Source organism: Jaculus jaculus, chromosome 1 (assembly GCF_020740685.1).
Source record: "Jaculus jaculus isolate mJacJac1 chromosome 1, mJacJac1.mat.Y.cur, whole genome shotgun sequence".
Taxonomy (NCBI): domain Eukaryota; kingdom Metazoa; phylum Chordata; class Mammalia; order Rodentia; family Dipodidae; genus Jaculus; species Jaculus jaculus.
The window spans coordinates 291,729,906-291,756,994 of record NC_059102.1 but is presented as its reverse complement, the minus strand read 5'-3'; the positions used below and the strand labels follow the sequence as shown (position 1 = coordinate 291,756,994).

At 38.9% G+C, this 27,089-nt stretch overlaps 1 protein-coding gene and 1 pseudogene across 3 annotated transcripts in view; one reads left to right on the top strand and one right to left on the bottom strand.

Annotated features, from left to right (window-relative positions):
* The window catches only part of Hmcn1 (hemicentin 1), a 453,131-nt gene that overhangs the window by 232,027 nt on the left and 194,015 nt on the right, over positions 1-27,089 (top strand). For 2 of the 3 annotated variants that reach the window (XM_045142294.1, XM_045142284.1), the window contains exons 14-22: positions 965-1,078; positions 6,036-6,194; positions 16,301-16,495; positions 18,027-18,122; positions 18,724-18,851; positions 20,617-20,800; positions 23,782-23,894; positions 25,330-25,489; positions 26,080-26,248. In XM_045142294.1, coding sequence (XP_044998229.1) covers positions 965-1,078; positions 6,036-6,194; positions 16,301-16,495; positions 18,027-18,122; positions 18,724-18,851; positions 20,617-20,800; positions 23,782-23,894; positions 25,330-25,489; positions 26,080-26,248 — 1,318 coding nt within the window. The remainder of the gene's footprint in view (positions 1-964; positions 1,079-6,035; positions 6,195-16,300; positions 16,496-18,026; positions 18,123-18,723; positions 18,852-20,616; positions 20,801-23,781; positions 23,895-25,329; positions 25,490-26,079; positions 26,249-27,089) is intronic. The other variant, XM_045142289.1, reaches the window with a different exon arrangement.
* LOC123454847 lies at positions 12,294-13,706 on the bottom strand (annotated as a pseudogene).

The following is a 27,089-nucleotide window of genomic DNA, read 5'->3' as shown; positions in this document are numbered from 1 at the left end:
CTCAGTGGATAAGGTGCTTACCTGAAAAGCCTAAGGACCAGAGTTTGATTCCCCAGTACCTACGTAAAGCCAGATGCACAGGTGATCCATGCATCTAGAGGTTGTTTGTAGTGACTAGAGGCCCTGGAGTGCCCATTCTTTCTCTCTCACTCTATCTGCCTCTCTCTCTCTCTCACTGTCTCATAAATAAATAAATACATTTTTAAAAAAAAACTGAAGATACTTTAATTATAGATACAAGTGTTAGTCTTCTACTCCAAATATCTTTACATTTAAACATAAATTCCCTTAAAATCACAGAGATAATATTAACAACTTTATCTTCAGTTATACTGTCCTTGTCATAATTTAGCCAAGTCAGTCTTATCATCCCTCTTTTGACTCTGTTTTTTATTTTATGTTTTTAGATTTTCTTGTTTGTTTTTTGTTTTAAAAGGAAGGGTATCACTCTAGCTCAGGCTGACCTGAAATTTACTATGTAGCCTCAGTGTGGCCTCGAACTTGTGGTTATCCTACCTTTGCCTGACGAGTCCTTGGATTAAAGGTGAGTGCCACCACACCAGGCTTAAAAATTCTGTTTTTATTTATATTATCCATTTCTCTGTTCCTTTAGTAGCCTTGATATAAAATGCATTCAACTTTCTAGGTTACTCCATCCCCACCCATATACCTCATTTTCAGAAAGAAGTTTTAATCAATTTCCTAAAATTCTGTATCTTGATTTATATTATTGTTTTATGCTGTAGTTATTATTTTTGTCCAATAAACTTTTTTTATTCCAACAAGTGATCTTTTCATCATATACACTGACACACATGTATATTAAAAGAATGTCTTTCTGTTTGTAAACACTGAAATAGCCACATGAATACCATTGATCTGTATTGATTCATTTAGCAAATGTAAACAAAGCCCACATGGTGTTATGCTAGATGCTAACTGTTTGCATACTTGTGTTTTCCAGAAGCCCCAAAGTTGGTTGCAGTTCAGAGTGAGCTCTTGGTTGCCCTTGGGGATATGACAGTTATGGAATGCAAAAGCTCTGGTGTTCCACCGCCTCATGTTAAGTGGTTCAAAGGTACATTCTTAGTATTTTTGTGTTTGGCTCACTTATTTTTCTTTTTCTAAAAAGAAAAAAAAAATGATTTGTTAAAAATTTGTTTTGGTGTGTGACTTAGCAGCCCCAGAAAATGTGTTTATGTTCTCATTGGAGACAACAGTTCAAAATTCTGAACTCTGAAATTCAGGAATTGCCATCTGGTATGGATTACAGGACCGTGAAAATCAAAGCAGGAAAAGCGTGCCTTTGCTAATCCAGCTGAACATTCTCTTTGTTAGTTTAGGATTGTTTCCTGTAGAAAATTGTCCAAGAATATGCAGTTGAAATTTAAAATAGCTTCACTGATTCTAGTTCATGTTTTTAGACATGATAGCTCACACTATTAATAAGTTTCTAGATCCTCAAGGAGGTTTCCTATAAACCATTCAACCGAAGATACACATTGAGTCTAACAGAAATTGGAAGACAAATATATGTCTTGGTCAGCTTCAGGCATGCTGGAATAAGGCATAGAAATTTTCTGTCCATAGCACACCTCTGATTCTACCATTAACCAAAGAGAGAGAAAGAGAGGGAGGGTGGGAGAGAGAGAGAGAGAGAGAGAGAGAGAGAGAGAGAGAGAGAGAGAGAGAAAACCAGCAATGTGCTAGCTAGTCTTAGTGAATGCTGTCAGTAAAAGCTCCTCCCCTGCTCCTATCCCAGATCCTCCAGTGACAGAAAGAAAGTGCAAACACTCCAGCAGGGAGGTTGCTAGGATTACTGAGATGCTGTTTGCAAAATACTTGTAATCTTAAGATGAAAAATGCTAAGTAGTACAAAGTACTATTATGATTCTGTTTGCTAAATCATACATGTTCCCATAGCAACATGCTGTCATAGTCACAGAATTCTGTATTCACCTCGGGTTCTAACTCTTGGGGTACATGAGATGAGAAAGAAAGCCTTTTTGCAGAAAAACGCATATTTTTAAATAAAATAAATCAAAATCAGGAAGGAAAGCTAGTAAACTGCCATTTTATGGTTTTCTATGTTTATAGACGTTTAGGGTTCATATTGTCTTTGATAATGAGGATTTTCTGGATTTGTTCCTTAATCAAGTTTATTAAATTAGCATAAACTAATTTTGCTTATTTAGGATACTTAAATCTTTGAATTTCCAATAAAATAAATACCAACTTCAAATTTACATTATAGCTAAATAGTTCCAGGAGGTAGGTTACAAAGGCAGTTTTGTTTTTTTTTTAATGTGATTCAATAATGGGATGTGCTGATTCCTCTGCCTGTATGTGCCAACTCTCTTGAGAAACTTAGTCCTCATTCTATCCTTGTCCTTACACGCAGAATGGAAAATAAAAATTAAGGTAGGGAACCAAATAGCCACCATACAGAAGGTTCTGAAATTTACCTATTTGTTTCTCTCTAATCCACAGATATTGCAGCTCAAGTGAGTGCAATAAATGACATCCCAAGATCCTGGTCCATATGGACTGATAGATTATATTGCAAAGCATGTGTCACAGTGCTCATTAACAATGCACAGAGCTCGCTTAAACCCCAGAATGTGGCTGACTCAACCTATTAGCCACAGGCAGGAAATTTGCTGCATAAGCAGTCAGAATCACAGTGAGAAAATTAAGGACAGATTCTTGTTCAAGTAGACTTGTTCTAAATGAATAGGCAGAGGGGCAGGGGGGCTTCTGTATTCAAGATGCAAAACACCAGGAAGATTGGGAAAACCTTACTGCATGGAAACTATCAGAGTAAAGAAGAGTTCCTACTTTAATCACAAGAATAACTTTTTCTTTGATACTTTCCTTTAGGCAATTCTGTTTGCCTAAAGTATTGCTTCAAAGACAACAATAACGGTATTCCTTCCAGACCATCAGAGAAAAGACATTTCATGGAGGCAAATGCTCTCCAAACATTTATGTCTTTGTTTTTAGAAATGAACAATATAAAATGGGTTGAAAGAAGAATGAGGGACACTACCAGAATCTTTTGAAAAGTGTGTTTGTGGCAAAGTGTTAGAGTGGATTTATTTATTGAGATTGGTGCTTCAACTGTAGCTTCAAATCTCTGGGGAGTTCTTGTGGTCCTTTCTGGGAATCCACACACTCAAAAGGATTTTCTTAACATGTTAAGGTGCTAAGGTGTTACTTGCCATTTTCACTCTCATTGTCTTACAAGTGAGTCCTGGGGTTTCTGAGGATGTATGAGATCCAATAAAAAGAACAGTAGCTATGAGCTCTCAGCTGTCTTTTATTAAGCTGACTTTGAGGCATTAGAGATTATGGAAATTTGCAAAATATAAAACAACACCACTCTCTTTCCTAAGTTTCTCTTGTTTTGGAAAATACTATTTTTCACTATTTAGGTGTGTTAAGTGAAAATATCATGAGTTTTAAGTAAAAGTGACATATATGTCTTTAAACTTAGATTGATTTCTAATACATTAAGTATAAACACATATAATCTATATAAACAAGAATCCATTGGGGTCACCTGTTGTTTTGTTTAATATTTATGTATTTAAGAGAAAGCTCATGGGTATACCAGGGCCTCTTGCCACTTAAGACACACGCTGCATTTTGTGCATTTTCTGGCTGTACATAGGTACTGGGGAATCAAACCCAGCCTGGAGGCTTTGTAAGCAGGTGCCCTTAGTTGCTGAGCCATCTCCCCAGGCCCCTCCATGGTTATTTTAAGAGTGTACTTAAAGGGTTGTTGTTTTTTTGAGGCAGGGTCTGGCTCTAGTCTAGGCTGATCTGGAATTCACTATGTAGTCTCAGGGTGGCCTGGAACTCATGGTGATCCTCCTACTTCTGCCTCCCAAGTGCTGGGATTAAAGGCATTTACCACCACACGTGGAACAAACACTTCTTATAACTAATTAAATCACACCTATTATTTGAAACACTTTCATGATAAGCGTTGTGATAGTTTTACGTCCACAGAGGCCAGGACTGAGTTTAAATGGAATCAGGAAGAGAACCCTTCTTAGCAGTGATGGTTGTTAGATCCTATAAGAGATTACTTGGAAAGTTCATTATTTTACTCTATGTTTTAAAGGCATTTAATATTAAAACTACACAATTCTTATTCCAATTCCATCTGAAAAGTCCTGTTCTCTGTAGCTTCTCAATAATTTGGTGAGTGATTTTTCAGTAGAAAATAATAAAGGGAAGACTGTGATCAAAAATTTTATTAAATTAGCATTTGCCAATGTATATTTCTCATGACTACTATTCTTTAAACTCTTTTGTTTTGAACAAAAACTACTGGCAAAAGAATTCATATTTCATCTTCTAAGAGGCTATATCTTCTGACATATACAGAAAAAACTGTAAGGTCAAAGTAAATTGTAAGACACTAAATACATTTTAATCCAAAGATTTTAATAGTTGATGAATACCAAGATCACACTGTGTCCTTTGGTGGAGGAAAGTTCATTAAAGTTTCCCAAAGGCATGCAGGCACAACTTCAGTTGCTCCTCTCATTCTCTAGTGGCTTGTAGTAGTAAGCCTGAAGGACTGAAAAATACTTTGTTTTGGCACAGATAGTTGCTTGCTTAATGCAATTTCTTTGTTTTTAAACTTAGGGCTCCTTTGACCTCCTCTCTTCAGAGTATTAAATAAACAAAAGGGAGCTGTGTGTTGCAGTGTCTGTTTGGTGGACCCTGTTTGTAGTATCCGTGTAAAGAATTCCCAGCTTCTGGTCTCTCTTTGCTGGGTAGCAGAGTTGCTTCTGTGGTACTCATCTGAGGTTACATGATTGGTGTGTGACATTTTAGAAAGTACCGTTTCATATGACATCTAGGAGTGCTGTTGAACCCTAAGAACAATGAACTTCAAACCTTCTGAAGATTCTAGGACCCTCACTTGTTTTGCTCTTGCCTGCAAAGCCTGACAGATTGGGTTCGATTCCTCAGTATCCACTTAAAGCCAGATGCACGAAGTGGCACATGCATCTGGAAGTTTGTTTGCAGTGGCAGGAAGCCATGGCATGCCCATACTCTGTCTACTAGATGGCATTAAATATCCAGGACTTTGTGCCCTTGGGGTTCTGGGCATTGATGATTTCAGTCTTGGGTGAGGAAACCCTTTGGCAGAAGGAAGCATGAGGGCATGAGTAATCTACATTAGGGCTTTGTTGAGGCCTCGTCTGCCTTCAGACAGAAGTGGTTCTGGGGGAATTGGAAGCACTAGAGGCACACACAGCATGTAACGTAACCTGGGCACCATTCGTCCTTCCTCGATCTTTCTGCCCTGACATCGATATGAAACTCAATATGTGGCCCTACCTCCCACATATTTATTCCCTGCTGGGTTTCTATATATATATATCCGATTTCAAAAGTTTTCTTGAACAGTACTTATTTTAGCTGAGGTCACCTATGAGATTTTGGCATAAATTTCTTATTCACCCTTTCTCTCTCTGCAACGAGCCTTTCTCTAGCCTTGGCAGCCAGCTCTACACCTGTCTTCCCGGCCATTTTTGGAAGTTTCTCAGCCAGCTTATACTTCTCTCAAGACAAAATCTGACAGAATTTGTCAAAAAAATGAAAAATAAAAGAAGCCTGGTTGTTAGCCAAACTAATACCTGTTGTCTCTCAGGCATTTCCAGAATAACTGAAATGTCCCCTACGGCTAGGATAGTAGAATTCCCTGTTCATCTTACTCCCTTCTTGCCCGACACAGTCACATCCCAGCAGGCAGCCTTCCACAGCTTTCTACCTAGCTCCAAGAGGCTCATTCTTATTTAGACACATGTACAGATAGAAAGACATACTTGCATATGGTTCATTACAGGGCCAGTTTTAAACTATAGAAAGTAACGTCTCTGTGTTGTATAAGACACTTGTGTTTAGCAACTTTGCAATCAGCCTTATTCTGAAGTCTTGAAATAAAAAATGACTGTGAGTCACCAAATGTACGTACTTGATTGCTTAATGTCATTCCCTTTGTTTGGACTTAGGAGATCTTGAGTTAAAGCCCTCCACATTCCTCACTATTGACCCTCTCTTGGGCCTTTTGAAGATTCAAGAAACACAAGATCTGGATGCTGGCGACTATACCTGTGTGGCCATCAATGATGCTGGCAGAGCAACTGGCAGGATAACGCTGGATGTTGGCTGTAAGCATTTGAATCTGATAAACCAATTTGTTTTTCAGGAACTGTGCACTGTATTTGCATGTGGAATAACTATGAAACAATTTTTGGGGACATATCTGTCAGAATGGCAATATTAGAGGGTGCACTTCACTTTGCTAATGTAGCAATGGTAGCTGGTAAGTACCAGGTGCTTTCTGTGTTCCGTCAGTGTGCTGAGAATGCTTCATGGGTATCTTATGGAAGCTTCACAGCCCTAGAGGAAAGATGCTACAATGGTGTCTGTTTTACAGGTGAGGAATGTCAGGCTTCCAAAGGCTAAGCAGCTTGGTCAGGGTTACAGAGCTAGGGAGGGAGAGACTGGGTTTTGACCTCAAGCTATCCCACCTAAGAGACTATAGGCTTTACTAGTATATTATATAGTCATTTTCCTATCAGGGGTTATTCACCCTGCAATCAAATTTCTAAGTATTAACATGTGGAGGCCCGAAATTAGACTTTGGCCCTAGTCCATAATTTGGAGATGTTGGTGAGAGCAAAGTTAATAGATGGTGCTTTTACTTTATTTCATTCAAATTCATTAACAATTGCTCCTCAGTTTGTGAAAGGACTACTAACTGCTAGAAAAAAATTAAAAGCAAGTAGGAATGACTATGTCAGAGAAATTTGGAGACAAGTCGTGTCATAGAGGGTCACTTTACACTACCAGTAAATGTCAGTCACCATGGAAAAATAGAATGTGTGTGTGTGACAAATCTACTTGTTTTACTCAAAAGGTTTGCTTCTCTTTCTTTGTTTCACATCCCTTTAAAAACATAATCTTTGCCAGGCATGGTGGTGCACACTTTTAATCCCAGCACTTGGGAGGCAGAGGTAGGAGGATTACTCATGAGTTCTGAGACTACACAGTGAATTCCAGGTCAGCCTGGGCTACAGCAAGACCCTACCTCAAAAAATCATAGTAATGATAATAATAATAATAATAATAATAATAATAATAATAAATGTTATACAGTATACTAGAACTTGAAATAAACCACAGTTCATTTTGAGTGGAAAAAACCTGACAGCTTAATTTTAACAGATAAAAATATTTGAATATTTTTAAACATACAGATTTGCAATAAATTGCATTAAATTCTTTTATGGGATTCTTAATGCCCAAACTGCTTTTTTAAACAAAAGTTCAGAAAATACAGGTTTTTAAGGGTGCTTCAGTTCTGTTAACTTAGGCTGTTAAGTGAAAAATATGGCCTTCTATGCTTGAGATTTTGTTCTGCATAAACTGAATTCCTTTCTCTCTTGAGGGACTTGTATCATCTTGAGGTCTTTTCTCCCTGGGTCTTTTGTTGAACACTTTCATTCATGGTTAATATGTCCTGGAAACTGAATGAGAAAGCTGGAAATGAGCACAAAGGCCACCATAGAGTCTCTCCAGAGCAGGGCAAGATTTCTGTGCCTTAACTAAACTCTGCTGCTGTTAAGAGAAATGCTCTGGGATTCGGACTGGAATCACTGTGTGCACAGTGTACTCTATATTCATTCTGGGTCTCAATTTTGTAAGAGTGGGATGGTACTTCCCACATTCAAGGTGGGGCTTCCCTTCTTAATTACACCTCTCTGGAAACACTCTCACAGACAAACCCAGAGGTGTATCTCCTAGGTGAGTGAATAATCCCATCAAGTTGACAGTACGGAGGAGTCAACATAGCTTGATCAGGAAACCTCCATGTTTGCTATTTATGCTTCATTCTGAACTGAACTGAAGTTTGATGTATCTCTGCTTGCCCTCAAGACCCTCACTTTCCATGACCCTTTCTAAAACAAAGATATTCTCAACTTTTATTCCAGTATTTATTCTGATTGAGCCATTGACAGAAACTTTTTGTTTACTGTAACTTGGTCCATTGCTAACAGTTGCCAAATAACCCAGCACTGAAGTTGTTGTGCCTTAACTACTCTTTGTCCTCCACTAGATAGTTCTCCACGAGGCTCATAAAGTCTGATTAGACTTTTCTGTCCACAAGGACTACATATGCTAGCAGACATAGTGTGTGCATGCCCCAAAACACACAAATCACAGCAATGGTGATGATTGTAGTTGTCACAGCTAGCTTTAAAAGCAAGAACATTTTCTCCAGAATTTGTGCAATGGTAAAGAAAATAGTCTGGAGAGGAAAGGAGTTGTCTACCTGACTTTACTTATCTTAAAAAGATGCATAGCATCTATATCACAGGCATATGGAAAAGAGGAAATGCAATATGATCACCTATAACACAGCATTCCAACTATTACCTACGAAGCTGCCTAACATGCCACATTTCTAGTGTGTGGACATTAACTTCACCATAAAGCAATTAGTTTATTTCTTTGAGTCCTGAAAATTATATAGAAATGCCTACGTAAAAGGACACAGTATTTAAGATTAGGCATTGGGTTTTAATATGAACCTCATACATTTAGTTTAACTTCGTTTTAGTCAGGGCTTGAAACAAGTTAAGTACTAAGTTTACTAGGGCATAAAATTACTCATTTGAGTTCCAGAACGATTGGACATAAGTTTAAGTAGCCTATGACTTAAGAACAAAACATGCTTTTATCCACATCATGTAGTTATTTGGGCTTGCAGGTTGTTTTTGTGGGCCTATACCTCCCAACAGCAATGCTAGATCAAAACGAAGAAACAAAAAAGTCCAAAAGACTGTTTAAAATTGCTCTTGAGTTCTAGCTTATTGTAGTGAATGGCCTTTTCCTGTTTCTCATTATCATGGCCTTAAGATAGACTTTTCAGGTCAACAGGGAAATTTACCATGGCTTTTTGTCCTTTGTCAAAAGGGGTTGTGGATTGTGAAGTCATTCGGAAGATGAGAAGATTGGAAACATCATACAGAAGGCTTGCCTGGCAGCAGTGTTTTTCTATTTCCTTCCTTCTTTGTTTCTTTGTTTGTTTCTTCCCTTCTTTCTGTCTGTTTTTTTTTTATTTTTTTTTAAGCATTCCATGCCACACAGGGCTTGAATCTTAAGACTGGTTTAGTACATTATGGTTTAATGGAGCCAAAATGATGTGTCTAGTCACTTTAGGGAAGAAAAGCTTTGTGATCTAATGCAGGAATTGCTGTGGAGGGAACATATTTTTAATGTCTCTAGAGGAGCTAAAGTAATTTTAAGGAATTATGTCTAGAGTAAGATGGCTGATTTATGATTTTTATATTTTCTTTTTCTTTTTTTGGTTTTTTGAGGTAGGGTTTCACTCTAGCTCAGGCTGACCTGGAATTCACTATTAGTCTCAAGGTGGCATTGAACTCACAGTGATCCTCCTACCTCTGCCTCCTGAGTGCTGGAATAGGCGTGTGCCACCATGCTCGGCTTATATTTTCAAAAACATATGCACATGTAGCCTCATTTATCTGTAAGTGGCCACAGAGCTTTGCTATGGCATTCACCCTGTGTAGATGTTAATGTGTTGGCACACAGATGGGTAAGGGGTCATCAAGGCTCAAGCATTATTCTAAAAGACTGTACAAAAAGGCCAAGACTGAAATTGACTTAGATATATTGAACTCCAGGACAAAGATTTGGTAAAGGAGCTCTATAATACTTATGTTTGATAATAGTAACTATTAAATGCTACATGGCTAATAAAGGTCATCCCTTAATGGGAACTTAATCAAAGTAACACTGACTCCGCTGTGCAAGCAGCATGGCATAGTGTGGGCCCCTCACTGCTGCTTTTCTAGTTTTCTAAGCTCTTCGCCAGCCCCCCGTGCAGCTCACGAAGGCTAGCTGGCCACACTCAGAAGGAAGATGTGCCTGCGAGGCTTCGTGGCTGTGTTAGGAACTCCTTCCACTTGGAGGCGTGCTTGTCATGGATGTGGTCTTGGCTGCCTATCCTGGGCCTGCTGTTCTCATTGGCCTTCTTTTCAGAGTCTAATGCACATGTTCCCTGACTGGGTGCTCCTGTTACTTTTGTGCTTGACACTGTTCCCAGAGCCACCTCATGAACATAATGTTTATGTTTGATGATAGTTAATATCTAGGTGGTTATTGTACGCTACAGAGATAGTAAGGAGCATCTCTTTTAACGTCATGATAGGGAATGATATTATCCCATATTGTTTTTTTTTTTTTAAGAGCCAAACTGTAGCTACTTTATTGAAGTATAAATTATACTTAAGGAAATCATGCATCTTAAAATTCTAGTCACAGGGCTCGGGAAATGACTTAGAGGCTAAGGCATTTGCCTGCAAAGCCTAAAGACCCTGGTTCAATTCCCCAGGACCCAAGTAAGCCAGATATACAAGGGGGCATATAAATCTGGAATTCATTTGCAGTGGCTAGAGGCCCTGACACGCCCTTTCTCTCTTTCTCTCTATCTGTCTCTTTCTCTTTCTCTTGCTCTCTCTCAAATATATATATTGGTTTTTCAAGGTAGGGTTTCACTCTAGCTCAGGCTGACGTGGAATTCACTATGCAGTCTCAGGGAAGCCTGGAATTCATGGTGATCCCCCTACCTCTGCCTCCCAAGTGCTGGGATTAAAGGCATACGCCACCATGCCTGGCTAATAAAATATTTGTTAAAAACGCTAGTCACAAATGTAATCCCCTTACAATTTTGTAATTTTTGTGATTTTTTATTTCATTTACCCCTCCCCACCCTGTATGATTGTTATACGTCTTTTCCTTTCCACATATATTTTAAACCATACCCAATGTTGCTATTTTCATGGTAAACAATTGGCTGTCTTTTAAGTAAAATGAGAAACAATGAAGCATAGTGTTTTACATTTGATTACTGATTTGGCATGTCTGATACTTCTGCTCCTTTTGTAGAAAGAAATTCCTTCCAGCATCGTTCATCATTCTAAAACATATGCCACCGCATGTCACCTGCTACTGCTGAGCTATCTTAGGGTTCATTTATCTGAACATGTTTTTATGATCTTTCTTTGCAGAAATTTTGATTATATATATTTCTTTTTAGAAAAACCTCATTCTTTTTATTTAAGTATTTTAATATATCACAAAGGAACATACACTACTCTTGAATGGTAAAAAGGTACAAGCTTACATTATAAAAATTAACATTCAAAAGTGATCCTATTCATTTAATAGTCCAGTCCCCATAGCCAATAAGTATTTTTAAAAGAAAGCTGTAGGAGGGGTACTGGAGATAAAAGTCCCAGGATCACAGCAGAGGTAGTGTGCATCTGGGGGAGTTAGATGCTGTGGTGGGCCTGTCTCTGCTCATGTAACCCTCCAATGTCTAGCCAGGGGACATGTCAGTAGCTAAGTGATGACAAGAGGCTGCTGGGGTATGAACCGAAAAGACGAGGCTCTGGGAAGGGCAGGGCTGGTGCAGTAACACATCCGTGAACTAACAGTACTCTTTCCCGGTCCCCTAAGCTCACATCTAGGTCTCTGAGCAGCTGCCCTGTCTCCATTCCCTCTCACTTAACTTGCACCTGAGGCATGCGTCCAATGCTAGACTCCACCCTAGCAATGGAGGGTGGGCCATCTGCACCAGGAGTCTTTGCCACTGTATATGGCTTCTCTGGGGTACACGTGTGTCTTCTGAGCCTTTGCGGGGGCTGGGGGTCAGCTGCTCCTCACACTTTAGCTTGTCTCTCCTGCATCTGCTGCCCCTGAGAGAACTGGACCAGCTGCCTGCTTCCCACTTAGGCCATGGCGTGGTGGTGCTGGTTGGAGCATGGGTATACACAGGAGTTTCTTCCTGCTCGGGGCCCATCCAGGCAGGAAGTCAAGGTCTGCAGGGCCACTGTGTCCTAGTACACACATTCATACATACAGGGACATAGGTTACCCGTGCAGCCCTCTACCCAAACATACCACCTGCAGTTAGCAGAGAGGCCAGGCTTTTACTTCCAAAGGCACTCTTAGGATACCTTTAAATGCATTCTTCTTCCCGGGGTTGAATGACAGTACCAGCCCCAGCACTCTAACAGGAAAGGGGCTGGCTCACCTCACAATGACAGCTCCCGCTTGCAAGGGCCCACAGTGGATCCAAGGCCCAAAGTACAGGTTCTGAAGCCCTTCAGATGGAGTGTCAACATCTAGAACAGTAGATTCTTCTGATCGTTCCCATCACCCAGGGCCCCTGGCACCTATAAAGAAAACTGTCTGTTGGAAGTCTTGGGTTGTCATCCTTGGCATATCCGCTTGTGTCTGAGTAATTGATCTGTCCTGGAAAGACAGTGATGACACAGTTCACACAGGCAAGGTTTTTCACCACTGCGCATGCTTGTGCTGTTCCAGGTGGTACTTCTGGATAAAGTGCATTTCACATGTAGCGCCTTCAAATGGGTTCTCACCAGTGTGAATAGGGGGGTGTGCCTCATGAGGCGGCAACTGCTCCTAAATGTTCCAAAGCAATGTTCACGAATAAACCATTTTGTTCCACTACCACCACCTTTTTAAGTGTCTTTTTTGAATGAGAGTTTTCAGCCGAGCTGCCATTGTCTTTGAGGCTGCAGGCCCTATCATTGCCGTTCCGCCTGCTTGCTGGCAGCCTGGCTCAGCATCATGGTCTTGCTGGCTGCAGTGGGAACCAAACTCCTACCTGCTAGACCTGCCGGGAGACTTGCCTAAGTTGAAAGGAGACGAGGAGTCACGTCCCCGGGCAAGGCGCGGTAGGGCAGGGTAAAAATAGCTGGATTGTATAATTTGATTAACAGGGTTTGTGATGGTTTATACTGGCTGTCAGCCTCAGATGACCTAGAATCACCTGGAAAACTAGCGTCTGGGAATGGCCCCTGAGAGATTATGTTAATTAGGTTAATTGCAGTTGGAGTGCTCACCTTAATTGTGAATGGCACCATTCCATGGGCTCCGGTCGGTAGGAAAAGGGAAGAGCTGGTTGGCCCCAGCATTCATCCCTCTGTTTGCTCGGGGTGCACTGACTGGAACCAGTCTCCTCAAGCCCCACCACTGCGCCTCAGAATGTAACCAAAGCACATGCTTTCTTCGTGGAAATTACTTTTGGTCATATATTTTGTCTCAGCAAGAAGAAAGTAACTAATGGTTTTCCCTGTAATTTAAAAGGATTGCACTTTCTCCTGCCCCCAGTTGTCCTGACTGTTTTGTGGGCACAACACATGTTTTCTTATGTTTGTATTCCAGGTTTTCTCACCTGCTTCTGAGCATTCTAGCTTATCTCTGTTTTCTGTGATGTCAATGTTTTGATGTATTAGTAGCGTGGATCCTGTACACTAAGTGGTTGGTGGACTACAGACTTCCAAATGCCTTTTTGTTTTTAATTATTTTCTGGGCTGGAGAGGTGGCTTAGTGGTTAAGGTGACTGCCTACAAAGCCTAAGAACCCAGGTTTGATTCTGCAGGTCATATGTAAGCCAGATGCACCTGGTGGCACATGCATCTGGAGTTCCTTTGCAGTGGCTGGAACATTCTCTCTCTCTCTCTAATAAATAAATCTTTAAAAATATTTTCTGTCTATTGCTATATTTAACTGCTCAGATTCTGAGATTAACATACCTTGAGACTGTTAAGCTTAGCCTCCATTTCTTAGCAATGCTACCAGTTTTACAATAAATAAAATAACTAGGTTTTCAGACAGGACAAAAAATGAGTTGCTTGATAAACCATATTGAAAATATGTTTGTTTATCTGTTACTTTAGAAGTCAAATTTCTATATATATATAAAGTAAACATTAAACATAGCTACATCACTTTATTTGTAAAGTGATTTTTTCAGTTTTAGTACTTAATTTTTTAGATTCAATAAATCCATAAGAGGACTTCTAAAATTTTCCAAGTTTCCTGTAAAAGTTCAAAAGTACTAGGTTAAGATTGCCATTATTGTTATATATACTTAGGTGCACAGACACACAGACACTGGATTCTACGGAATGAATCCAATAATTCATTCACAAATATCTAGCAGTTGCATACAATGCACAAAGTACTATGTTAGCTGCCATTATAAATGAAATGTAATTGCCCAGAGTAGGTTTTATTCAGAAAAGTAATGGTCTATGAGCCTGTAGAGTAAGTGGACATCCTTTCAAGACTCAAAAAGCACTAATGTCACTTAGCGATAGCTATATACCCAAGCTCCAGTAGTGTGATAAGGAAGTGACCTATGTAGTCATTTTTAATTGATAATTTTCATTGAGAAACATAGTATAATTTGATCATAGTACCCTTCCAATACTGTCTTTCACCAAACTCATTCTTTCCAGTTCTTTCCAACTAGTCACTCATCTGCTATGATGGCTCTTTAAATTTTTATTTATTTATTTGAGATAGAGAGAGAAAGAAGCAGACAGAGAAAACATTTGTTTACTTATTAATTTTTAATTTTATTTTTATTCACTTAATTTGCAAGCAGAGAAAGAGAAAGAAGAGAGACACAGAGAGAGAGAGAACAAGTGTGCCAGGGCCTCCAGCCACTGCAAACAAACTCCAGATGCATGCACCACCTTGTGCAACTGGCTTATGTGGGTCCTGGGGAATCGAACCTTTGTCCTTTGGCTTTGCAGGCAAGTGTCTTAACTGATAAGCCACCTCTGCAGCCCAAGGAAGCATTTTGATGACATTTTTTAATGAGAGAGAGAGAGAATTGGCACACCAGGGTCTCTAGCTAGTCAATTGAACTCTAGAGTGTGTGCCACCTTGTGTGCATGAGTGACCTTATGGGTCTGTTTTTTGTGGGATCTGGGGAGTCAAACATGGGTTCTTAGGTTTCATAGGCAAGTTAAGATGGCTTAACTGCTAAGACCTTGATGACTTCTAAATAAGCCTGCTAAACAATATGGCCCTCTACAATTAATGCTGTATAAAGAAGAGAAGACTGATACATGACAGAGAATTGTGGCTCTGAAGTACAAACCAAGTTTTTAATCCTACCTTTATAATTCAACTCTATGTGACAATAAATTAACTGTCCAAGTTGCAGTTAATTAAGATTACTTAAAATATGGAAAATCACTTGACAAAATCCTTGGCTTTGAAAGTGATATTGTCATTACTAACCAGGACTTAAGTTTATGCTGTACCTTCTCTTAGTCTTATGTAAGCCAGTTTCTTCCATTGCTTCCAGTGGGACCCTGTGTACTTCTCTTTTCCTGGTGTCTCAAGAATCACTGTTCACAAGTTTCTAAGATATATTGGGAGCCTCATTTATTAGTCTCTGCTGACAGCATCCTCCCTATATTTCATTCCATGTTTTCTAGATGTACCTCTAATGTATGCTTATCTTCCTTTTTTAAAGTTTCTTTAGCTTCATAAACAATACAGAATTCTATAGACCTCTATAATTTCTGAATTATGAAGTCTGTCTCAACTCTGCTTAAGATGTTAAGCATGATTCTTCCATTATCAAATACTTTTACCCTAACTTATTTATCTTAAATTTAAATTTTTCTAACTCAAAAACTATGTAATACAAAGAATAAAAATAGAATATATATATTTTAAATATTTTTTATTTTTGTTTATTTATTTGAGAGAGGGAGAAAGAGAGAGAGAGAGAGAGAGAGAGAGAGAGAGAGAGAGAGAATGGGAGCACCAAGGCTTCCAACCACTGCAAATGAACTCCAAATGTTTGTGCCACCTTGTGCATCTGGCTTACGTGGATCCTGGGGAATTGAACCAAGGTCCTTTGGCTTTGTAGGCAAGTGCCTTAACTGCTAAGCCATCTCTCCAGCCCCCAAGAATATATTCAAAATGGTTATAATTTAGTAATAAATAATGTTAGCTTGTCAAATAAGGAGAGCAAAATAAAAATTTTGGTATAAATCAAGTTCATTTAAAAATTAAGCCAGAAACATTTTGAAAACTACCAAAAATCTCATATAATGTTATAAGGCCAACTGATTTAGAAGAGAGTCTTAAGATTTGATTAGTTATAACATGTATCAAAATTTAAAACTAATTTTGATAATGAATCTCTTAAGATGGTCTTTATGTCATCTACAAGTGATGAATGAAATGACTTCTATGTGTATCTGTCCATTTATAAAGTGAAAAGGACATACCTGTTGTTTCTATGTCAGACAAAACTAACTGAAGCATAGATTTATATGAGGAATTCAGTCTGCTGACAATGTAATGTGTTTGCACACCAGTGACTTTTGTGTTTTCTATCTTCTAGCCCCTCCTGTTTTCATACAAGAACCTGCTGATGTGTCCGTGGAAATTGGCTCAAATATGACATTACCTTGTTATGTTCAGGGTTATCCAGAACCAAAGATCAAATGGCGGAGATTGGACAACATACCTGTTTTCTCAAGATCTTTTTCAGTTAGTTCTGCCAGCCAACTAAAAACAGGAGCTCTCTTTATCTCAAGTAGGTTGAAAGAAATATATGCACATATATTATTTTTGCTTCGTGTAACTTTTTGGTGAGTTTATGATGTGTTGTGTGTATGAGTGTGGGGACACATGCCTTGGCATGCATGTGGAAGTTAGAGGACAGCTTTAGGTATCTGTCCTTGCCTTCTACTTATTTGAGACAACATCTCTCATTGCTTACCATTCTGTTTGCCAGGCTAGCAGCCCTGAGAGCTTTCTGATTCTCTTGTCTTTGTGTCACTTCTTGCTATAGGTGCACTGAGATTACAGGTGCCCAGCCTTACATGGGTCCTGAGGATCTGAACACAGGTACTCATACTTGTGTGGCAAGCTCCTTATCCACTGAGCCATCTCTGTGGTCCTTATATTTTTGAGACTAGTTCTCAACATGTAGCCCAGTCTGGCCTTGGACTCTTAATCCTCCTGCCTCAGCTTTCTGAGCTTTGGGATCATGCCAAATGTGCCAGCATGTCAGGTTCTTTATTTTATGCATATGTATACATTTAAATTTTAACAGTAGATCCAACTGGACTTGTTTTGGTGATACTATTTGTAAGATTACAGTCATCTGCCTTTATAAAGTCTTCTCTTGGCTTCCCTATTGCTCACCAAAGAAAAGCAGCCACATTGTTTAGCACAGGCTTCAGAATCAGCCTCCTGAGATTCTACATAGCCACTTAACTGCTCTTATACTCTTTCTTGATTGGGAAAACAATTTTATATATTTGTTCCACCTACATCACCAAAATTATATCCAAAACATTGTACAATGGAAAATGAGAGAAGGCAATTTATATTAAGTAACACGTAAAGCAATATGTAAATACCCTTGCAGGGTCCCACAGCTCAAATGCAGATTGATGCAGACTATGGGATTGATGATTCAAACTCTATACTGATGGAGCAGTCTTTGCAAAATAGTAAATAAGCTTTTCCAAATTAAGTGTATATATATATATATATATATATATATATATATATATATATATATATATTCCATGGATTTCCAGTGGGACCTTCAGAATTTTGCCAGATTGGGGATAATGTTCTTCCATGAATCTATCTTGTAATTTGGCTCTCTAGTTTTTGTCCAACACTGCCAATTTGACAATTATTGGAGCAACAGTACAATCTCCCTTCAAATATCAAAAGTGCTCCAAGGTGGCACAGTTCTCCATTCTTTGAACAGGCTAGTATTTTCAAGCTGTGCTTCTGCTTTGTGGTCATTAGGATAGGACTGCCCTTCCTGCCCTCCATCCACTCCAAAGTACAGCTCAGGGGTATCCTCTGCTGTGAGCCTCTCACTGTCCACTTACGTCACTGCTCTCTCTGTGCTTTGGCAGCGCATTGTGTGAAGGCCTTATAGCTTGGTGTGGTGCAATGTGCTTGCTGTGTGTCTCCTCCCTAGAACGAGAATGACTAGAATGCAGAACCAAGATTTTCCTCCAGAGATCTCAGTGCTGTGTCTGGCACCTAGCCAGGGTTTCCTAGTAGTATTGAATGAATAAATAAGTTCTTCATTTTAGACTTATGGGCGAGTGATAAAGGAACCTATATCTGTGAAGCTGAAAACCAGTTTGGAAAGATCCAGTCACAGGCAACGATAACAGTGACAGGACTTGGTAAGATCTGTTAAAGGTCTACACAAGATGTTCCTCAAAATCCACAGATTCATGAGTCATCCTTAAATAAACTCAGATTTACTTTGAAAAACAAAATCAATGAGCACTTTCATGACATCCTTAAAATGACACTTCCAAACAAAGGCTTTTCTCCCCTATACCATTTTGCATTTTGTAATATTATAACTCCAAATAACTTTGATGTCTTCTCCAAGCTCCTCAGCTTCTAGTTGAAGAGTAGAAAGGTCAATATAAATATATAAAATAAATATATAAAATGATTCAAGGTTAAATGTGAACACACACACACCACAAATAGTGTTTTACAAATGCTTCCAGTAGCTCTCTTTTTCCATTGAGAACATTGCAAGTATGTAGCCATAACATTTCTGGCCTCACATGTATCAACATTGACTCCCCATGATTATACACTGTTCTTTCTGCTTTGAGGGACCTTTACCTCTTCCTGAAAATTCATGCCCATTTTCATTTTAAAATGTGCCCCCGAAAACTTTAATAGCATAATTTGTAGTTATCTTACCTATAATGTAGGTTGACTTTCTTGTGGATTCAATAGCTTAAAGTGCTTTCTCTGATCTAGTGGCCCCACTTATTGGAATCAGCCCTTCAGTGGCCAGCGTTATCGAAGGACAGCAGCTTACTCTGCCGTGCACTCTCCTGGCGGGAAATCCCATCCCAGAACGGCGGTGGATGAAGAAGTTAGTCACGGTGAGACCTTTTCAAATGCATGTATCTGTATTTATTTTTTTAGTACCACAGAAAACTATTTTAAGTACTGAAATGTCAGTTTAATAAACATGAAACATGTTTTAAGTGTTCAAAATTGTGTCACTCATATTACTTAAAATTAAGAAAAATTAGAAAAAATCAGTGGTACAGTTTTCATGACTTTAAATTAAATGTTATTAATAAACTCCAGAATCTGTAAAAATTGAAGCTAGTAATTTATCCATTGCATTTAAGTATTTTACATTCTGTTTTGCAGGGCATTATGAAATGTTTTCCTCCTCTAAAATCTTTTCATTTTATATATTTATTCTTATGATGATTAAATATCTTTTAGGATGAACTATATGTCATTGATTTTACTGTGTAACTTTTAGTTAGAAAAGTTTGTGGGTAATTCTTCTGTTTTGTGATACTTCTCTACTAATACTTTTATGTGTCAGCTCAGAGCGACCTCCCTTCTACCTTCTTAAATGTCAAGACCCACTGTTTTCTTGAAGTGCCTATTAGAAGTGACTGAGTTCACTTAAAGAATTGCAAGCTTATTGATTTCCGTGTAGGATCCTGAGGAAATGATCTTGCCTCCTAGAAAGACAAGGGCCCAGATAAAATGGTTTCCTTGAGTGTTAATATCATCTGTGTATATCTGACATAAGTGGAACAGATTTAGACCCCATCACTTTTAAGTTTCATGGGTACCGCCTCCTCTGACATGATTTCTAAAGCTTGCAGTGTCTGCTGCAATTTACATCTGTCAGCTGACAAGGGGGGGGTTGCTGACATTGAATCACTACCCATTGGTTTGGGTAAATGTCCATGAAGAAATCAAAGAGCATGCTAATGGTAATGAGGTCTTGGGAAACCAAACATAAAAATTATTCATGAAATTTGAGTCCTAATTGACAAAATTTACAGAGGCTTAAAACAAGTGGTATCTCAATAGCATAGTTAATACTCTCTGATGACTTGAGTTCTAGGTTTAATATTGTTCTTTTTATACCCCTAGCCTGAGGCTGTGTAATTCATAGGATTCAGTCCTTAAACCCATTACCTTCTCTAGTTGCCTCATCTCTTACTTCTAAATATGCTCTGAGCATTGATGAGCTACATATCTCTCTATCTTCCTCCCTAAACCCTCTTCCAAGACACAGACTGCCTACCATTTGCCTCCATCTCAAATTGATTCCAGTGGTGACTGTGAGAAGGGCAGGAATTTGGATATGGGTAGAGACAGCTCCTGTTTAGTTAATACACAGTATGTCCATCTGTAAGCATGCACCACACCCCCAAATACTATTTGAAACCCAGTGGGTTTTATGGTTGGTCCCACTGTCACAGCACAAAGGGAGAACTCATTACCTTCAGGTCATACCTTTTCCAGAGTCTCTTTCTTTAAACCTAATATTACTATATTACCTCACTCACAGATATGTGGTTAGAAACAAATAAAATAATCTATGTAAAAAAAAAAAAACAAGACTCTCTATCTCTATCTTTACTTTTTCATGTATGTACATAACTCTCTGATATCTAGTAGTAGGTATAATTTTTAGAGGCATAACAGGACTGAATATGATTAATATATTCCTGGAAACATTTTAGGTTCATCATTTTTTAACCAACAGTGTTGAAATATCTTGTTATTTTATAAGCTATTTAAAGTTGAGGGAAAAAGCAGATTTGGTTTTGGCTTGGAAAACTGGTTATTTTTTAAATTAAATATGAGTTTTTTTGTTGTTCCTTTAAGTTGGTTCAAAATCCTTACATCACTGTGCGCAGTGACGGGAGCCTCCATATCGAAAGAGTTCGGCTTCAGGATGAGGGAGAATACACTTGTGTGGCCAGTAATGTTGCTGGGCGTGTTAACAAAACTACTTCTGTAGCTGTGCATGGTAAGCCAGGGCCACAACATATATGGTTTCCAAACCTAGGTAAGATGGCGTTCATAGGTTTTAATCAAATAACTCTGTTCTCTAATTACTACAACTGAAAATTTCTCCTAATTGTTATTTTATATTTCTGGAACAATATCTGCATGGTTAATGCTGTTTCCAGATTTCCCTTCCCTATGTGCACAAAATGACATTCTGGGGAGTCAACAGCTGGGTCTGGCTAAGGGCTTTTGTAAGTGGTTTCTTAATTGATAAAAGTGAACTCAGCCCTGAAAGAATCATGTTTAAAAATACATTTTAATTTCAAGCAAGCTGAACTTAATGAACCATCCAAATTGCTTTTTTTTTTTTTTTTTTTTTTTTTGGATTGTGCAATAAGCATGTCCTTACTAATGACCCCTTTGTGTTTGAGCTAAAAATGGCTTAAGCCTTTCTAAAGGTCACCTCCTGTGCTCCAGTCTTCCTACATGCTGAATAACTTAAAGGTCACAAATAAGAAAGTCCAGAGGCAAACGTTTTTCCATTCATGACTAACAGTTACAATTTTTTTCTTACATTCCAATAAAGAAGCAGCATTATCATTTAAGAAAATTTCATAACTTTCTTGGATATTTCCTTTAGATCCTTGCAACATTGTTTTTATAATGTAATATTAAAAATAACTTTGTGTACTGGACTGAATATCTTAGAAAAGAAAGTGGCATGCTTAGTTTTCATTTTCATTGACTCATTCTTTATTTAGAACATGAATTGGATAATCTACCAGTTTGCAAATTCTGTTTTGTCTGCTGAAATTTTCATTGAATGCAAACCATCTCCTTTTGTATACTTACTTCTCCCAGCTCTTTCAGGTTTATGCCACCATTCATTTAAGACATTCTCAAAGTATTTTTAAGAAATACCAAAATCTCCTTAAATTAATTACAGCCTCAAAGAGTAAATGCAGAGTGACATATTGGGTATTCTTGTACTGAAGGAAAGACCATGGATTTCCTGGAGGTTGCTTGAATGGACTGGTTTAAGAATCCAGTTCAAGAATGCCCTCCTACCACCTCTTTTTGCTTTTAGTGATTGCCTAGAGAGTGTGTTGAGAGGATGCTAAAGCCAACTCCTTACTTAGGTGAAGAAATGAGAGGATTAGTTGTATTTGCTAGAACAGAGGAAACACAGACAAACCAATGACGTGATTATTCAGGATGAAAAAGTTTTATTAATTCAAACAGGTCATTTTACATAGTTGTTGGCCCATTATAGTCTAAAAATGAGCAACTATTGTAGTTAATATGGTTTAAAAGAAAAGAGAGAGAAAAATAAAAACTAACCCAGTGATCAAAAGATGCAGCAGCTTCGTCATACCTTTGCTGTGTGTCAACAAGCAGTTTGTTCTTTCATTCCTCTTCCTGTCAACACATTCACTTTCAATAGAGATGCTCAATAAAGAATGGTTGAAGGCCCATGAAACTAACAGAGAAACATGCTATATTGGTTGACATGGCTTCATAGTCTGAAACTTTCCATACCCTGATGTCATTGTTTCAAAACAAGCCTAAATGTGCCTGAATTTGCCACTTTTATTTAAGCTCTGAAAGTGAATATGAGTTTCAGAAAATGACTTAGTTCCTCTTGTTGCCAGAAAGTAACAGCATGTTTGGTAGTTATCTATACAACCGTGGTTCTAGAAAATAAATTTCTTGCTTCCAAGAATAGCCTGGCACTCTTGTTTAGGGCTTAAGATTTGATGTAAATTCTTTAAGCCATTAGCTAAAGGGTAAGGCCATACATAGGAAAATCTGAGCATATAAGATGCCTAACTTATGCCTTCTAAGGAATTTTTGCACTGAGGTCTAAGGTATCTCTTGTCCTAGCAAACTTCTACTCCAAGGTAGTATGACAGTTCTGGAAAATGCTGATCTTAAGTGAGGGACATGGTGAGTGAGTGAGCTCCAGGGAGCAGTTCTAGTCTCATCTTCCAGGAAAATGCATGGAAAGGTCTGGAATATATCATATTTTCATAGGGTTCCTTGTACTGTTAGAAAACACTCATGTATGATTCTTTGATCAAAATCATTACTTGAGAATATTGAGTATTGATAATTTCTGTATGCTCTGGTTCTAACTGTGATATGCACAAACTGGAGTGACTCACATTTTTTACTTTTAGCACCATCCAATATTAATTTTTCACTTGTTTTCCAAAGGCAAAGGCATGCTATTCTTACTGAAAAATATTGTTTTATAATCCTCTATTTTAGAATTTTAAGTGTAAGCTCCTAAAATCTTGAAACTTTGTTGAATTCTTTTACAGAAATCAAATCCTCCTTTTCTTGGTTAAATTTAGTAAACCAAGACATGATTTTTATATACAAACACATGTAATATACACTGGAACAGATCATTTATTTGTAGAAGGGCTTACCTCAACTCTCTGAGCTCAATGGGCAATAGACAGTGATCAGATATATGTTCAAATATATACATATACATATATATGCTTAATTCCAGTTTTTTTTTTTTTTTTTTTTTTTGGTTTTTCGAGGTAGGGTCTCACCCTGGTCCAGGCTGACCTGGAATTAACTATGTAGTCTCAGGGTGGCCTTGAACTCATGGTGATCCTCCTACCTCTGCCTCCCGAGTGCTGGGATTAAAGACGTGCGCCACCACGCCCGGCTTAATTCCAGTTTTATAAGATATAATTCTGTTTTGAGCTTTAAGTGGAAAATAAATATTCGTCAGTCCTTTCATATTTTTCTTAGGAAGGTCCACTTATTAGACATCACTTACAACCCAATTTAAAACTTTTATTAAATATATCCAGATCATAGTATTAAAATTTCTTTTGTTTAGCACACTCCATTACAGAAATTTTTTTCTACATTTCTGTCAGAAAAAGAAATGTTGGAATTTTAAACTGCCATTCCTTTCACAAACATTCATAGATACTGGAAATGTTCAACTTTAAGTTTTTGATGCTAAGTGGAACCATCAGGGGCTCAGATTCTGAATCCTGCTTTTCTCTGCAGTCCTGCCAACCATTCAGCATGGGCAGCAGATACTCAGCACAATCGAAGGCATTCCCATCACTTTACCTTGCAAAGCAAGTGGAATTCCCAAGCCATCTATCACCTGGTCCAAGGTAAACGATGCATGCAGTAGCGCCATGCTCCGACCTGCAGTGCTGGCGGGTCCTGGAGTCTTGAGCAGGAAAGCCAGGGAATGAGGCTCAGAAAGGCAGGAAACTAAAGTGAGCTGATGTCCAGCGTGACTGGGTGGACACGCTTCAGTGCTAGAGATGCCCTCCAAGAAGCCACGCAGATGCTTGTCAGAAGGGTGGACACAGATAAGAAGACAGTACACGCACCTCACAGAGGAATCCACACCCCTGCATTTCCTGGCCTCGGGGAAAAGCAGAGGCTGACCTGCTTCTAAGAAGCATGGCCTGCCTCAGGTTTCCATGAAAATTGCCCTGAAGCTGGGCCAGCTGAGGAGAGAGAGGTGGGGAGAGGGAAGAAGGGTGCGCTACAACATGGGAAGTGCCCAGGACTGTTCCTGGTACCCCACGTTTCCCACAGAAGTGCTGATTGTCCTGTCACTGATATTTCACACATCAGGTAGGTGGCTGCACCCAGGCTTCTAGAAGGTTCCTTTCCATGTGTGATGAAAGACTGTCAGACACCTACACATACTCACTTATTCCCCTTTGTATCCCTGCCAAAGACTCGCAGCTGTCACAGGTTTTCTTGTACTGTGGAAAACCCTGTTTGCAGGGAAAGTACTTTTAAGTGGCCATGAAGGTGGGGTGCTTTCAGTGAATTCATTTGAATCTTGCAAATATAAGCAATATTAAATGATGGCAGAGGAATATAATACAGTATTTGAAAAATGAGTGGTACCACCAGAGTATTTCATCATGCCTTTTAATTTGATCCATCTAAACAAAAAAAAAAAAATCTATGAAATATGGATAAGTTGGCATTAACACCTAAATGAACAAAAATGGATAAAACTTTCATATTCCTGACACACAGTCCAGAGAGGAAGCTAAGTCCTACTCTGGACAGGATCTGGCCTCTTATAGAAACTTAATGCATTTTAAGGAAAATGAAGTCTTTTCAGTTGGTCTTTGTGCTATGACCAAACCCAGAACTTAAGAATTTGGGCTCAAAGGCCCTGGGGGTCTAGCCTACCTCTATATCTGTCTGGCTTTGTGTATTGTTCCTCTACTCTATTTACTGAATTGCAAAACGGAGGTGTGGCGATTTCTATTTATGAACTTGTGGTTGTTAATATCATTAATTCATTTAAAACACAACCGAGTCTGGCTTAGCATATGCACTGATGGTGCCACCCATTGCTATATAGTTATTCCCTTCTCTCTTTAGGCAGCTCTGCAGTAAAGGCACCTGGGTATAGAGAAATATCATGTTTATTTGTCTTAAGTTTTATATGAATAACCAATGATTTATAATCTATCATTACTTGCAGATATTTTTCTTTCTCCCTCTTCCAAGTGTGAAACTGTTCCTTTGTTATCTTTAAAAATATCTTCTTACCCTTTATTGTGCTTATAGAAAGGAGAGCTGATTTCAACTGGCAGTGCCAAGTTTTCTGCAGGAGCTGATGGAAGTCTGTACGTGGTGTCGCCGGGAGGCGAGGAGACTGGAGAATACATCTGCACAGCCACCAACGCGGCTGGCTATGCCAAAAGAAAGGTGCAGCTGACCGTCTACGGTGAGATCCAAGGAGAGGAAGTTTGCCTTGGACATTGCCTATCCGTGTCAGAACTCTCAGTTCCTTCTCGAGAACCCATACCTGAAAGCAGTTCCCCAAAGTGAACCCATCCCCCAAGTTTCTATCATAAATACAAACATTTCTACTGTAGCCAACCCAAATCATCTGTACTTAGATTCTGATTTTAAAGACAGTAATTGCATAGTCTTTTGGAAACATTTTATGGTGTTTTCCCAAGAATGCTTTTTTATATCCAGCCCTTTTTGGTAACAGTAGTTACTCAGGTGGAAGCCAAGGCTGCATTATGTCTTGGGTAACAGTGTGGGGATTGCCGTTTCCTGTGGCGGGCTGAGGGGGTGTTTCAGTTGACCTCTTCACAGAGTGCAGAAAAGGGAGGATGGCTCCTCATTTCCCTTGCAGCTGTCACCATAAAAGTATCTGTGGAAAGTTTTAGATATGCTCTGAAATTTGGGAATAAACATCTTGTAATTTAACTTAAGAACATGAGTAGTCCACATTTTAATGTAAATTAAACTGTGCTTTGTTTTCAATGGACCATTTCCCTTCCAAATCCTGTGTATTTATTTTAGTAAGGCCCAGAGTATTTGGAGACCAGCGAGGACTGTCTCAGGATAAGCCAGTGGAGATCTCTGTCCTGGCGGGGGAAGAGGTGACACTTCCCTGTGAGGTGAAAAGCTCACCCCCACCCATCATTACCTGGGCAAAAGAAACCCAGTTCATCTCACCCTTCTCTCCAAGGTAGGAGATCTGGGGTGAACGGCAATGCGGGGAGGCATCTTTGGGGACAGGGCTGGTTTAGGGTTGCAGATGTACCAACACCTAACTTTGATGGCGCTAATTCACATGTGCAACTGACCAATACACACACACGCGCGCATACACACACATCTTCCAAATCATTTCTAAGGTCACATATGTTAAGTCTCATGTTTGCCATATTCCCACTGGTGCATTTTACAAGATAGTTATTAAAACGGAGCAGATTTCAGTGTCAGTTTCCACTAGCCCACAACCCCATGTTGCACACAGCATTCTGATACTCCCAGAAGAGCTGTAAAACACAGTAAGCGCTGTGATATCTATGGCTTGACTTTCATTAGATGGTCTTGTGAGTCTTTTTTATTAAACCCTTACACAAATAAAGGCCTGCTGAGATGATGTAATGTACAGGCTAAGTGACACAGCAAGAAAGATGCCAGAGCTTTAGGGACACATCTTTTGCTGCCATGCAGGTATGAGTTTAAATCTTGGTCATGTGAAGCTTACCCAAACTTGCAACAGTTTCTTTTTTTCCCCAAAGGGGCTCTTTGAATCTTTTTTTTTTTTTTTTTAGAAGGGAGATCATGCTTCTCTGGCAGAGTTACATAAGATAGTGTATATTTTACATCCTCTGTCTCAATTTCTATCTGAACTCAACATCCAGCCCAGACTTCCTGGTGCAAAAACAATTCCAGTGGCTACTCATCATTTGTTAAGACTTGTTGATATATAATTGTAATGGTATGGATCCATGCGACTGTAGCTACTGAATACAGGTAGTGGAAAAAATAACAAAAATGACTTTATATAAGTTGACTAT